This window comes from Primulina eburnea, unplaced genomic scaffold (genome assembly GCF_022965805.1).
Source record: "Primulina eburnea isolate SZY01 unplaced genomic scaffold, ASM2296580v1 ctg561, whole genome shotgun sequence".
Classification (NCBI taxonomy): Eukaryota; Viridiplantae; Streptophyta; class Magnoliopsida; order Lamiales; family Gesneriaceae; genus Primulina; species Primulina eburnea.
In genome coordinates this window covers 47,508-62,477 of record NW_027331349.1, presented here as the reverse complement: position 1 = coordinate 62,477, position 14,970 = coordinate 47,508, and the positions used below count along the sequence as shown (strand labels likewise).

Below are 14,970 nucleotides of genomic sequence, written 5' to 3'. Positions count from 1 at the left end.
ACAATGCAACCCTCTACGTAAACTTTTGTCTCACGTTTGATTAGGACCCAATAATATGACGTCGTTCATCTTCACGTGTCAAGCTTACCCATCGATGTTGAACCTTAATGGACGGTCGCCATGAGTTCCCTCAATAATATGAGCCGAAATCATGGGAGTTCCACGTAGTTCACATCACCATGTCAATGGATGTCACAAGCTTTCCGGCACCCAAAACTCCCCAATAATATGAGCCGAGCCCCGAGTACGGGTAGCGTTCATCATGCACCCATTGTCGATGGAAGACAAGGAAATTATAAACAAATTTATAATTCCCCTTTTCGGTGCTGATATTAATTTTGAATCTTATCAAAATGAGGGTTTTTAATTTTGAAAGGTCTCATCATTAATTTTATTTAAAAGCTCGCCATGTTTGATCGTATGTTTGCCGGATTCATGCAACTTTGTTATTATCAAATAATAACGCACATAATATTATTTATAACATATCATGCATATATTATAAACAGTAAACAAGACAAGGATGATCAATCGCCCCAATACTAATGGCCGTGTGAGCTAAACACGGGCCTAGGTCCAATCCTAGGGAAATGCAAGGGATGCAAATGCAACTATTACATGGCTTCCAATTTTACATGTCTTCGATCTTCATATCATCATGGCCACCATCTTCCAATCTGATCATCCACTATACTAATATTTACAAATAATATTGAAGATTATGGCAGAGAAATTTCATCAAGTAACTTCATCATCAATAAGTTATTGGTTGAGATACGAAGGTTGTTGCATCAATACAAAATCAACCTTGATGATTTTGATTTGCCATCAATAAGTGCTGAGTTTTTAGAAGACGCACCACTACCGAGAATAATTGAGGATGAGCTTTCTTATCATATTTCTGATGATGATTTGAGATCTATTGAACGTTTGAATGCTCAACAGAGGATTGCATTTGACACCATCATAGAAAGTATTACGCATAACCAATCAAAACTTTTCTTCATTGATGGTCCTGGAGGCATTGGTAAGACTTTTTTATACCGCTCAATGTTGGCACATTTAAGAAAAATGGGTAAAATAATAATTGCGGTAGCAACATCTGGAATAGCTGCGACATTGTTGCCAGGTGGAAGAACTGCACATTCACGTTTTCAAATTCCACTTAGACCAACCGCATCAACTCTTTGCAAACTAAAAAAACAGACAGAACTTGCAGATCTAATAAGACGTGCATCAGCTATAGTATGGGACGAGGCTCCAATGGCAAATCGATATGTTTTTGAATCTGTCAGTAAGAGTTTCCAAGATATTATGGAAAATCAAATACCATTTGGAGGGAAAACAATGGTTTTTGGTGGCGATTTTCGACAAGTGTTACCCGTTGTTAAACGAGGGTCAAAGGCAGAACAAATTGCTGCAAGTATTTCAAGGTCAACATTCTGGAATTGCGTAAAGATAATACACCTTCAACAAAATATGAGATCTGCTCAAGATATTGAGTTCTCGCAATTTCTCTTGCGCGTAGGTGATGGATTGCAACATACTGTAAATCGTGATTTCATAAAATTACCAGATTCAATTATCATACCATGGGAAGGTGAACAATCAATTCAGATGTTGATTGATTCTGTTTTTCCCAATATGATAAATCATGTTAATGATGAAAAGTATATGGTTGATAGAGCAATCATCACACCAAAAAATGTTGATGTGGACAATATTAATCAAATGCTCATTCTCAAGTTTCCTGGAGAGGAAAAAGAGTATACATCTTGGGATAGTGTAGAAGACGACAATCACAACCTTTTTCAAGAAGAATTTTTGAATTCCCTTAGTCCAAGTGGTTTGCCACCCCATAAAATCATATTGAAAGTAGGGAGTCCTGTCATGCTCTTGAGAAATGTTGCACCTGAACTTGGTCTATGCAATGGAACAAGATTGATATGTCGCATTCTTCGTAGAAATTTTATAGATGCTGAGATCATAACAGGTCCTCACAAGGGTAACAGATACTTTCTACATAGAATGCCCTTGAAAAGTGAAGATAATTCTGGATTACCATTTGAGTTGACACGTCGACAATTTCCGATAAGGCTTAGTTTTGCTCTGACAATAAACAAAGCACAAGGTCAAACAATCCCAAATATTGGCATATTTTTGCGTAACCATGTGTTCAGCCACGGTCAGTTATATGTGGCACTTTCGAGAGGAGTCTCACGAAATTCTACAAAAATTTTGGTAAAAGACGGGAATTTAGAGCGTCAAAATGGTGTATTCACAAGAAACGTGGTTTTCAAAGAGGTATTGCTACCTAATAGAGAATGATAAAGTGTAAGTAATTCAACTCTCTTTATTGTAAATTTTTTAAAATAAATTATGTACGAATATTTACAGTAATCGTTAAATACATGATATATGTTACAGGATTTCAGAGGAGGAAGAAACTTACCATGATGGTGATACACAATATCTTTGTCCCAGATGATTGGTCCTTCACGTTCTTTGAAGGACTTAACAGGCATCCGGACTCTATTTTAAAGTACAAAACTGTAACCGAGCTTGGTAGTGGAAATGGATGGATATCCATAGCTATTGCTGGAAAATGGTCACACCTGAAGGTAAGGATTCTTTGATGATACACTACCTGTTTTTATAATACCCAAGTTTTTTCATATAAGTTTTCTCCAATTAAGGCACAATGGTTTTTATCTTATATTTTCTGGAAACTTGATAAATATGGCAAATGATGTTCCTTAACTGGGTACAATGATATTAATCCAAGACCAGTAAAAATCTCTTGGATAAATCTATATTTTAATTCTTTAGACGAGAATGGCCAACCTATTTATGAAGGGCAGAAAAAAACTTTACTTGATCGGGTGGAGTTTCATGAATTTGATTTGCTATCCTATTGTAGAGGTAAACATTTAGAACTTGACCGAATTGTTGGTTGCATACGACAGGTATTTGATTTAGTGAACTCTTGCCGCAAATTTTTGCCGCTGAACCTTTTTCATAAGGTCACTTAACACTATTTGAAAAGTTCATATACTGATAAAAATTACCATGGATGGACTCTTCACACGTTTCCTAATGTTTAGCATTTGGAATTTATGCAGTTTCTAAACCCCAATCCAGACGCAATGTCCAAAATGATTACAGAAAATGCAAGCGACGGATTCTTGCATTCTCTTAGCAACTACTGCGCCCTCCAGGTTGTCTTATGCTTCAACTTAATGCTCTTATCCAGCGTTGTGGGTTTTAGACTCCTAACTAGAATCTAAATGCTCCATGCTATTGTATAAACTTACCTTTACATTATTAATATCAATATTTTTGGAACTGAATTGGAATGGTGAATGCAGTCTGATAATTTCTCGGAATAGGCATTATTTTTTTTCCCGATTTGAGTTTGTTCGAGATTCTGGTAATTTATTTTTTTGGAACTAGTTTTAAAGTTTGCTTCTTTTTCAATATATTGTTTTGCGTGAAGCTATGGCGTAAATTATGGCTCCTTGGTTTGTGTTTTTGAATTGTCGAAGCAGCTGATTTTTCATTTCAAATTCCGGTCGGTTGTTGCATGAGAGTATTCGATTTTGTATTGAATTGGGTCTTGATTTATGTGGTTGGACTCACTTGAATTATATGATGGATGCCATTTCCTTCACGGGTTTCTGAAAACTGAGAAATATATAAGATATTATACAGTGAATTGACTGTTATTTAGAGTTTGGGAGAGGGGTTTGTTTGTTATTGGTGAAAACTATGGGTTGTGTGTGTGGTAAAGCTTCTTCAGTAAACATAGACAGTGAGGATAGTCCTAAGCAAAGAGAATTGATTAGGAAAAAATCAGAATTACGCGCGGCTCCAGCTATCTCCTCAAAAAGATATGAGAGCTTTAGTCTGAAGGAGAACTTGGAGAATCGTAGTGTAAGAATTGCATTGATTGATAAAAAAGTAAACGGATCAAGAAGGGTTAGAGATGATTAATATGACAATAAAATAGAAGCCCCTGAAGCTGCTAACAATTTTCCTTTAGTGGCAAATATTCCTAAAGCCGTAGAAGGAGAACAGGTTGCAGCTGGATGGCCACCATAGCTAATTGGATGAAAATTATTTTTATTTTGTGTATGATTTAATGTTATCAATAGTTATGTCGTTTCAATTGTGACGCAAGATAAACTTACTATTTTAACTTTCTTCAGTCTTTGCACAATTTTATCTTTTAGCATACTTATTATTAGACATGTTATCCTTAATATTCGTGCACAACACCGCACATGCATCGTAATTTAAGCATATTGTAATATCATGAATGTTTAATATATTAGCTCAATATATTCATGACACACGCAACGCGTGTGCCTCGATGGCTATATAGATGAACGATTAACATGTTACGAAAATAAGCTTTTCTGAGTTATAAGTAGTTTTTGAGGCCATAGTTTGGTTACAATTTGTTTTATGTGTTAGTGGTTACATTTGAGTAATAAGATGAAGGCCGAATAATTATAACTTCTCTGTTTTCCAAGCTCTCCTCCTTTTGTTCTGCATAACTTCCCCTCTTAAACCCCTTAGTCTTCTAAATTACTATGGTTTAGCAATTATACTCCTATTAATGTGTTAAACTTTTGATCTATTTTTTTCATGTTCCTTTGGGATCAAAACCTACTAATTCAACCTTGAATTGTCTTTTTCGGAGACAAAATATTACCTTTAAGTGTTTATATTAAAAAAATTGGATCTTTTGAAAGCGGACCGGTTACGGTGGCCGGAAACGCAACGGAAGCATAAAAATCAAATTTTTAAGGGAAAATTTCGGCCACCATTAGAAGTTGTGCAATATTTACAAAAATCTCAAAAACATACATAGGATGTTAAGAAAATATACCTATCAACTTCAAAAGTTGATGTTTGGCTCCAACTTTGTTGTCAAACAACAAAGCTCTTCAAGGCATGAAGATCTACAAGCTCCTCCAAGCCTCCTTCTTTCCTTCAAAATCAAGCCCACCACTAACTAGGAAGATCCACTCTTAATTTGCACTAGAAAAATTAAGAGGATTTTTCAAAAAGAAGTGTTTTTGATCTCCAACAATTGAAGAACAAAAGAGAGAAAAATGGAGGAGAGGAATATCACAAAAATCGGCCATGTAGTGAATGAGGGAGGGAAGAGTGACCTTGGTTGTCCAAAAAGTGATCCCATGCTTTTTCAATATTTTATTCAAAAGTATTCCAAGCCTCTTCACCTCCCAAGCATGCAAACCCTAGCATACTTTGCATGTGGGCTTGTAACTATTACAAGGCCCATGGACTTTTAATTGTCTCAAACATATTTGAGCCCAATTAGACTTTACTTGATTTTAATCAAGCCCACTAGTTAAATAATTATTTCCAATTGGGCTCTACAAGGCCCAATGTTATTTAATTAATCCAACACTTAATTAATTTAATTATTTGGGCTCTACTAGGCCCACTAGTGTTTAATTATTTCAACACTTGAATTAATTTAATTTAGTCCATAATAATGTTTATGAAAATCACAATTTTCAAAAACATTAGTCACTTGGCCAAATTTTAATCTAGGAACACTTCCATAAATTAAAATTTATATTTCTCTCATAGAAGTCATACTTCTATTTTTCTTTACGCTTATAAACACATTTATAAGCCGTTCAACACATTGAACTATTTTTACTTCTCAACGGGATCTAGAAAGCTAGTACTTGTGTGGCCCTCAATGGTTCATTGATACAACTAGCCGTGGGTTCACATCTCCATGTGATTCGGACTAAACATGTCCTTATTCGAGCATACCCCAATTGCTCCATTCTTACTTATCAACTCCTTGATAGTAAGAACGTCAGAACTCAAGTCTGATAGTACCCAACCAATCACGTTAAACGCCTAGCAGCATCGCTTACGTGATTCCCTAGGTATCACATGATAGTGCCTGCAAGAACCATTCAATTATGGTTAGCGTACAGTACGGTCCCTTCAACTCATATATCCCGATCGATTCGACAACCATTGGTTTATCGAGAGTTGTCAATGAATCGATACTATGTGTCATGTCGTAGTTGCATCGATGGTGTAATCTATGAAACACCTTTCATAATTACAACCATACTCTGGCCAGAGATTTCGATCTACATACACATGAAAACACATAGGATATCCATACCCGAAGGTAAGCGGTGAATCCCCGACTACAATGCATCGACTCCTATGTGTTTCGACAGAACACCCAACCTTGCCACCTAATGACCCCATGAGAGTCGGTAAACAAGTCAAAGTGTAATTCTAGCACATAGAGTCTCAATGTTGTCCCGGGTCATAAGGACTAATTCTGTACAACCATAAACCAGGACTTTTCCACTCGATAAGTGAGAACCACTTGGAAAGTCCTTTTATGGAGGGTTGTTCAGTGCACTCTACAAGGAGCACCTATCTGCATGTTCGGACATCACAATGTCCCCTACCAATGAAACATGGTACTCACATCGCAGATACTAGTCTCTAACTCGAGCGGCCTATATCCTTCTTAGTGGCGGCTGAATCGACTAGGAACCGTTTAGAATATACAGTATTACAAATATGAGTTTCATGATACTCATCATATGAGCATCTCATATTCTTTCTACTATTTGTATATTCAAGGGCTTTATCTATGCAGCTAGCATGGGTATACAGATAAAGATTTGCCAAAAATAATAATTTCAAATATTATTAAAATAAAGATTGCTTATACATAGAGTTTCATTGTGAACACTCGGCCAACACTTGGCTCGACGGGCACCTACTCTAACAATCTCCCACTTGCACTAGAGCCAACTACCTATATGCATAAAACCCATTGATTCGCGATGCTAGTCGAACAATGGTCCAGGTAAAGGCTTAGCTAGTGGATCAACAACATAATCTGTGGAGCCGACTTTGTCAATACACACATCTCTTCTTTCCACAATCTCTACGAGGATGTGGTGCTTTCTCAATACGAGTTTGGATTTCTGATGAGACCTTGGCTCCTTTGCTTGAGCTATAGCTCCCGTGTTGTCACACAACACCGGGATAGGAGCAATTCTATTAGGAATGACGTCCAACTCTTGGACGAAATTCCTTATCCAAACAGCCTCTCTTGCTGCATCTGATGCAGCAATGTATTCGGCCTCTGTGCTGGAATCCGTATTATTGTCTTGCTTGGAACTCTTCCAAGAGACAGCAGCACCGTTGAGCATGAATACAAAACTAGAGGTTGACTTCGAGTTATCGATATCGCTTTGGAAGCTAGAGTCGGTATAGCCTTCCAATTTCAGTTCTCTACCCCCATAGACCAAGAACAACTTATTGATCCTTCTCAACAACTTGAGGATGTCTTTCACAGCTTTCTAGTTGTGGAAGACCGGGGTTCGATTGATATCTTTTCACTACACATAGTGAAAACGCCACGTCAGGACGTGTAGATATCATCCCATACATGATGTTACCAATTGCCGAAGCATACGGAATGCGTGTCATCGTCACTATCTCTGCATCAGTCTCAGGAGACAGACTTGGATAGGGACACGCCATGACACATTGGTAGATGTCCTCTCAAGGACGCATCCATCGAGAACCGCTTCACGATGGTATCATGTATGTGGACTGGGTGAGACCAAGCCATCTTTTCGATCTATCTCTATAGATATGTATCCCAATACAAAAGATGCTTCACCCAAGTCCTGCATCGAGAACTTACTCGCTAACCATATCTTTGTTGATTGCAACATTCCTACATCATTCCCAATGATTAGAATGTCATCAACATAAAGCACCAGGAATGTCACAACACTCCCACTGACCTTCTTATACACATAGGGTCCCTCATGATTCATAGTAAATCAAACTATTTGATTGTACTGTCGAATCTGAGGTTCCAACTCCTAGATGCCTGCTTTAGATCATAAATAGATCTCTGAAGTTTGCATACCATATGCTCACTTCCGATAGATGTAAACCCTTCAGGTTTAGACATGTAAATAACTTTCTTAAAATCCCCATTTAAGAAAGTTTGTCTTGACATCATCTGCCATATCTCATAGTCATACTATGCAGCTATGGCTAATAAAATCCTTATGGACTTGAACATTGCGATTGGGAAAAAGTTTCCTCAAAGTCAACTCCTTGTCTTTGAGTACATCCTTTTGCCACCAATCGCGCCTTGAAGGTCAACACCTTCCCATCCTCCCCAAGTCCCTGTGGGAACAGTTCCCACAGGTGGATCCACAAGATCCTACACTTGGTTCGAATGCATGGAATTCAACTCAGATTCCATTTCTTCAAGTCACTTGGATGAATTGGCATCAGATAACGCTTCCTTGAAGGTCCATGGATCACATCCATGGTTAGGCTCATCATGGCCTTCTTCAAGAAGCTGACCATACCTCATAGGTGGTCTCGAGACTTTCTCGTATCTGCTAGGAGCTTGTATCTCCTCTCTTGGCTCATCGGATGTGGGTTCTATAATTGTGGGTTTCTCTCGAACCTCTTCGAGTTCTATCATCTGCCTTTTTCTATCCAATAGAAAATCCCTTTCCAAAAAGGTTGCATTCCTAGAAACAAACACTTTTGTTTCTTGGGGATGATAGAAATGATATCCAACCTAATTCCTTGGATATCCCACAAAGTAACATAAAATGGATCAACAATCCAATTTATCTCCCACTTACCTGCTTCACATAAGCAGGGCTCCCCATATTCTAAGATAAGAATATTTGGGAGGCTTACCCATCCATATCTCATATGGTATCTGCCTTTGAATGGACATTTAGTAGAATATCTTTTACTTTTAAGTTATAGAGATCGTTTTTCAAGTTCTCAAGTACCAATTAAACATTCATTCTTGTAAATGTTGCAAACACCTTTGCTAAATAAACAAGAATATCCATTTTTATCACAATAGAAATGGAAACAATGTTTTACACCAAACAGGTACAAACAAAACATCTCTTAAAATTAACTTAAAGTCATTGTTCAACAATAAGTAAACATCCTTAATAGCCTTGGCAGCAACTCTTGCTCCATTGCCCATTCTCAAGAAGGTCACACCTTCCTTAAGCTTCCTACTTCTTCCCATCACCTGTAACCCATTACAAAGATGTGAGTCACAACCGGTATCTAATACCCAAGAAGTAGAGTTAATTAAAATGTTTACTTAAATTTAGAACATACCGTTTCCAGAACACTTCTGGGCAAGATATTCCTTGCAATTTCGCTTCCAATGTCCAGGCTTCTTGCAGTGATGACAAACATCACCAGTCTTGTCAGCCTTAACTGGTCTGGCTGCCTCAACAGGGTTCGGAGATTGCCTCAACAGGGGCACGTTCTTCTTGGGACGTTGGAAAGAACTCTTCTTTCCATTCCCATGTGGATCAATCTTCGTACCAGATGAAGAACCCACATAAAGAACCAACTTCTCTTGCTTGATGGTGGATTCAAACGTAACAAGCATGTTCACCAACTCCTCAAGGGTCGGTTCCATCTTGTTCATGTTGAAGTTCACCACAAAAGGATCAAATGAGCTAGGCAGTGATAACAGCAACACGTCGGTGGTCAACTCTGAAGGCAAGATCAGATCCATGCCAACGAGCTTGTCCACGAGCTCGATCACCTTTAGGCCATGCTCATGGACCGAGGCCCCATCTCGCATGCGCAAAGTGATCAGCTCCTTGACGGTAGCATGCCTAAGAGGACGCGTTTGCTCTCCAAAGAGCTCTTTGAGATGCAAATGAATGTCAGCAGCACTCTTTGCATTCTCAAAACGCCTCTGTAGCTCATCGTTCATAGAAGTCAGCATATAACACCTGGCTATCAAGTCATGGTCACACCATTCCTTGTAAGCCTGCAATTCCTCAGGATTGCAGTCAGTCGGAGCCTCAACAGGGGGCGACTGAGTTAGTGTATATGTTACCCTTTCCGAATTTAAGACTATTTTCAAATTTCTTAGCCAAGTGAGGTAATTAGGTCCAGTTAATATGTGTTTGTCGAGTATTATAGATATCGAATTGCGCATCGAAGACATTGTCGATTTGTACTGAAAAGTAAAAACAGATAAAAGATGATGACTATTTTAAATATTTAGTAAGATATGAAGTTTGGACTTATACTTCATAAATATTTGCTCCCACTGTTTTGACATCTTTCACTACCCTCTAGTGAAAACGGGAAACTCCTTTCCTCAGTAGGTACGTAAGGTCCAATTAGCGAATTGTGATCCCGAATAATATCAGCCAATCACAATTCCTAAAAGGTAGTTTCCAATTGCATCACAATGCAACCCTCTACGTAAACTTTTGTCTCACGTTTGATTAGGACCCAATAATATGACGTCGTTCATCTTCACGTGTCAAGCCTTACCCATCGATGTTGAACCTTAATGGACGGTCGCCATGAGTTCCCTCAATAATATGAGCCGAAATCATGGGAGTTCCACGTAGTTCACATCACCATGTCAATGGATGTCACAGCTTTCCGGCACCCAAAACTCCCCCAATAATATGAGCCGAGCCCCGAGTACGGGTAGCGTTCATCATGCACCCATTGTCGATGGAAGACAAGGAAATTATAAACAAATTTATAATTCCCCTTTTCGGGCTTGATATTAATTTTGAATCTTATTCAAAATGAGGGTTTTTAATTTTGAAAGGTCTCATCATTAATTTTATTTTAAAAGCTCGCCATGTTTGATCGTATGTTTGCCGGATTCATGCAACTTTGTTATTATCATAATAATAACGCACATACTCATTATTTATAACATATCATGCATATATTATAAACAGTAAACAAGACAAGGATGATCAATCGCCCCAATACTAATGGCCCGTGTGAGCTAAACACGGGCCTAGGTCCAATCCTAGGGAAATGCACGGGATGCAAATGCAACTATTACATTGGCTTCCAATATTTACATGTCTTCGATCTTCATAATCATCATGGCCACCATCTTCCAATCTTGATCATCCACTATACTAATATTTACAAATAAATATCCATGGCAAATAGGGATACATCTCATGGGGTGGGAACGGGCCATAAACCAAGCCCACTTTAAATTTGATAATTATTACAATCATTCAACACAAAATATCCTAGCATACACCTAGCAAATTGGGCTTGGGCTTTTGATCATCCTTCATGCATAATATCACATATCATACACCATCAATTAATTATCACAATAATTAATTGATCCAATATTATATATCTTGATCCAATCACTAACCGCCACGATTATAAACTAAATTAACAAAGTATACAAACACCTTTGTCTACTTTCAAATTAATTTATTTATAACCGAATTTCTTGTAAATCACCATTTACTATAAATATTTAAAGTCCAACTTAAAATATTTATTTCATGAGAAAATATTTGCAACTTTTGTAATTTTAAACTTAAGGGCCCAAAAACAAACTCATTTTTCACTAAAAATATTTTGGCCCATTTAAAATCACAAATGTGTTGGCCATCCTATGGCCCAACAACTCAAGGCCCATGACACTTTGATATTCCAAAACACTTTTGGAAACCCTAGCCGTCATCGCCGTCGCCGGAGCTCCGTCGCCGGATTCCGGCCGACTTAAAATTTTTTTTTTATTTTAAAAAACTGCCTCGGCTGCCCGAAATTTTCGGGCAGCCCCTTTCGGGCAGCCCCTCGGCTGCCCGGAAAAACATTTTTTTTTTTTTTTTTGTTTTCTTCAAAAATTCGGCCTTGATGATTTTCTTGCACAAAAAATCTCAAACGGTTAGAAATCGATCTCAACATAATATTATGCAAATATTACACAAAATCCGTAACCTAAGCTCTGATACCACTTGAAAGCGGACCGGTTACGGTGGCCGGAAACGCAACGGAAGCATAAAAATCAAATTTTTAAGGGAAAATTTCGGCCACCATTAGAAGTTGTGCAATATTTACAAAAATCTCAAAAACATACATAGGATGTTAAGAAAATATACCTATCAACTTCAAAAGTTGATGTTTGGCTCCAACTTTGTTGTCAAACAACAAAGCTCTTCAAGGCATGAAGATCTACAAGCTCCTCCAAGCCTCCTTCTTTCCTTCAAAATCAAGCCCACCACTAACTAGGAAGATCCACTCTTAATTTGCACTAGAAAAATTAAGAGGATTTTTCAAAAAGAAGTGTTTTTGATCTCCAACAATTGAAGAACAAAAGAGAGAAAAATGGAGGAGAGGAATATCACAAAAATCGGCCATGTAGTGAATGAGGGAGGGAAGAGTGACCTTGGTTGTCCAAAAAGTGATCCCATGCTTTTTCAATATTTTATTCAAAAGTATTCCAAGCCTCTTCACCTCCCAAGCATGCAAACCCTAGCATACTTTGCATGTGGGCTTGTAACTATTACAAGGCCCATGGACTTTTAATTGTCTCAAACATATTTGAGCCCAATTAGACTTTACTTGATTTTAATCAAGCCCACTAGTTAAATAATTATTTCCAATTGGGCTCTACAAGGCCCAATGTTATTTAATTAATCCAACACTTAATTAATTTAATTATTTGGGCTCTACTAGGCCCACTAGTGTTTAATTAATTCAACACTTGAATTAATTTAATTTAGTCCATAATAATGTTTATGAAAATCACAATTTTCAAAAACATTAGTCACTTGGCCAAATTTTAATCTAGGAACACTTCCATAAATTAAAATTTATATTTCTCTCATAGAAGTCATACTTCTATTTTTCTTTACGCTTATAAACACATTTATAAGCCGTTCAACACATTGAACTATTTTTACTTCTCAACGGGATCTAGAAAGCTAGTACTTGTGTGGCCCTCAATGGTTCATTGATACAACTAGCCGTGGGTTCACATCTCCATGTGATTCGGACTAAACATGTCCTTATTCGAGCATACCCCAATTGCTCCATTCTTACTTATCAACTCCTTGATAGTAAGAACGTCAGAACTCAAGTCTGATAGTACCCAACCAATCACGTTAAACGCCTAGCAGCATCGCTTACGTGATTCCCTAGGTATCACATGATAGTGCCTGCAAGAACCATTCAATTATGGTTAGCGTACAGTACGGTCCCTTCAACTCATATATCCCGATCGATTCGACAACCATTGGTTTATCGAGAGTTGTCAATGAATCGATACTATGTGTCATGTCGTAGTTGCATCGATGGTGTAATCTATGAAACACCTTTCATAATTACAACCATACTCTGGCCAGAGATTTCGATCTACATACACATGAAAACACATAGGATATCCATACCCGAAGGTAAGCGGTGAATCCCCGACTACAATGCATCGACTCCTATGTGTTTCGACAGAACACCCAACCTTGCCACCTAATGACCCCATGAGAGTCGGTAAACAAGTCAAAGTGTAATTCTAGCACATAGAGTCTCAATGTTGTCCCGGGTCATAAGGACTAATTCTGTACAACCATAAACCAGGACTTTTCCACTCGATAAGTGAGAACCACTTGGAAAGTCCTTTTATGGAGGGTTGTTCAGTGCACTCTACAAGGAGCACCTATCTGCATGTTCGGACATCACAATGTCCCCTACCAATGAAACATGGTACTCACATCGCAGATACTAGTCTCTAACTCGAGCGGCCTATATCCTTCTTAGTGGCGGCTGAATCGACTAGGAACCGTTTAGAATATACAGTATTACAAATATGAGTTTCATGATACTCATCATATGAGCATCTCATATTCTTTCTACTATTTGTATATTCAAGGGCTTTATCTATGCAGCTAGCATGGGTATACAGATAAAGATTTGCCAAAAATAATAATTTCAAATATTATTAAAATAAAGATTGCTTATACATAGAGTTTCATTGTGAACACTCGGCCAACACTTGGCTCGACGGGCACCTACTCTAACATCTTTATCCGAGCAAATGTAAAAGAGGCTAATGCCAAGAACCATGTGAGTTTAAACTATATTATTCTTTCTGAATATGCCTGATTTCTTAAGAATTAGAATTTGTTTGTTTAAAATCGTGTCAATGCAGGGATTCCCAAGCAGCGTGACTCCTGATTATGCCCCCTTTCAATTATGAGACTTTTTGCAGGTTCGAAATTAACTGACTTCCTTCTTTTCCAAGTTTGGTGACTTACCTTCCAACTGCCAAGAGTGATTAATGGTTTGTTCTTTTCTAGGGCCTTTCAACTTACATGAGAACAATGCTATCTACCCAGGTGAGATATGCAACGGATTGAGGTTAAGACTTAAGATTTATGTTGTGTCTTAACCCATTGACTTTTGGTCTATAATTTTATGCAGGACATGACAAATTCTAACTCCAACTCTTACATCATGGATTAACATATTAGTATGACTTTAGCATGGTTTAATGAGTTTAGCGTTTAATTTGTGTAACTTTCTGTCTTTTTATTTTTACTTAATATGTTTTTTATGGCTTGAAGGCTTTGGACATGACATGTATTTGGTAATTTTTATGACATTGATTTGCTAATGCATAATTTAAAATTACAATTTTTTCTTTAGACTAAACATGGTTTCTTGAGTTTAAAATATAATTAGTGTAATTTTCTGTCTTTTTATTGTTATATTAGAGGGTTTTTTTTATTGCTTGAATGCTTTGGATGAGACATGTTTTTAGTAATTTTTATGACATTGATTTGCTAATGCATGTTTTAAACATATAATTTTTACTTTATACTAAACTTATTTTCATGAGTTTAGCGCATAATTCGTGTAATTTTTTGTCTCTTTGTTTTTATTTTATGAGTTTTTTTATGGCTTGCAACCTTTGGATCTCACATGTTTTGGTAAGTTTTATGACATTGATTTGCTAATACATATTTTAAATGTTCAATTTTTTTATTTTAAATATATATTCATGATACAAAAAATTACGGTGCATGATGTTATAGTATCATAAATGTTTAATATATTAGACTCATATATTCATGA

General features: G+C 37.3%; 2 protein-coding genes across 4 annotated transcripts; both read left to right on the top strand.

Annotated features, from left to right (window-relative positions):
• The first annotated feature begins 748 nt into the window (after positions 1 to 748).
• LOC140821407 (methionine S-methyltransferase-like) lies at positions 749 to 14,487 on the top strand. 3 transcript variants are annotated; one of them, XR_012115728.1, is made up of 7 exons: positions 749 to 2,334; positions 2,428 to 2,621; positions 2,967 to 3,023; positions 3,123 to 3,218; positions 14,045 to 14,104; positions 14,193 to 14,231; positions 14,317 to 14,487. XR_012115728.1 is itself a non-coding variant. In XM_073181886.1 (6 exons), exons 2-5 carry the CDS (start codon positions 2,454 to 2,456, stop codon positions 14,090 to 14,092), a joined length of 369 nt encoding a protein of 122 aa, XP_073037987.1. In that variant the 5' UTR covers positions 749 to 2,334; positions 2,428 to 2,453; the 3' UTR covers positions 14,093 to 14,104; positions 14,193 to 14,487. The 3 variants fall into 3 exon arrangements, 1 of the variants encoding a protein (XP_073037987.1); XR_012115729.1 differs by lacking the exon at positions 2,967 to 3,023; XM_073181886.1 differs by having other exon boundaries at positions 14,193 to 14,487.
• On the top strand, positions 1,072 to 2,328 carry LOC140821406 (uncharacterized). The gene has a single exon (XM_073181885.1). The coding sequence runs from the start codon at positions 1,072 to 1,074 to the stop codon at positions 2,326 to 2,328; it is 1,257 nt and encodes a 418-aa protein (XP_073037986.1).
• Positions 14,488 to 14,970: the final 483 nt, after the last annotated feature.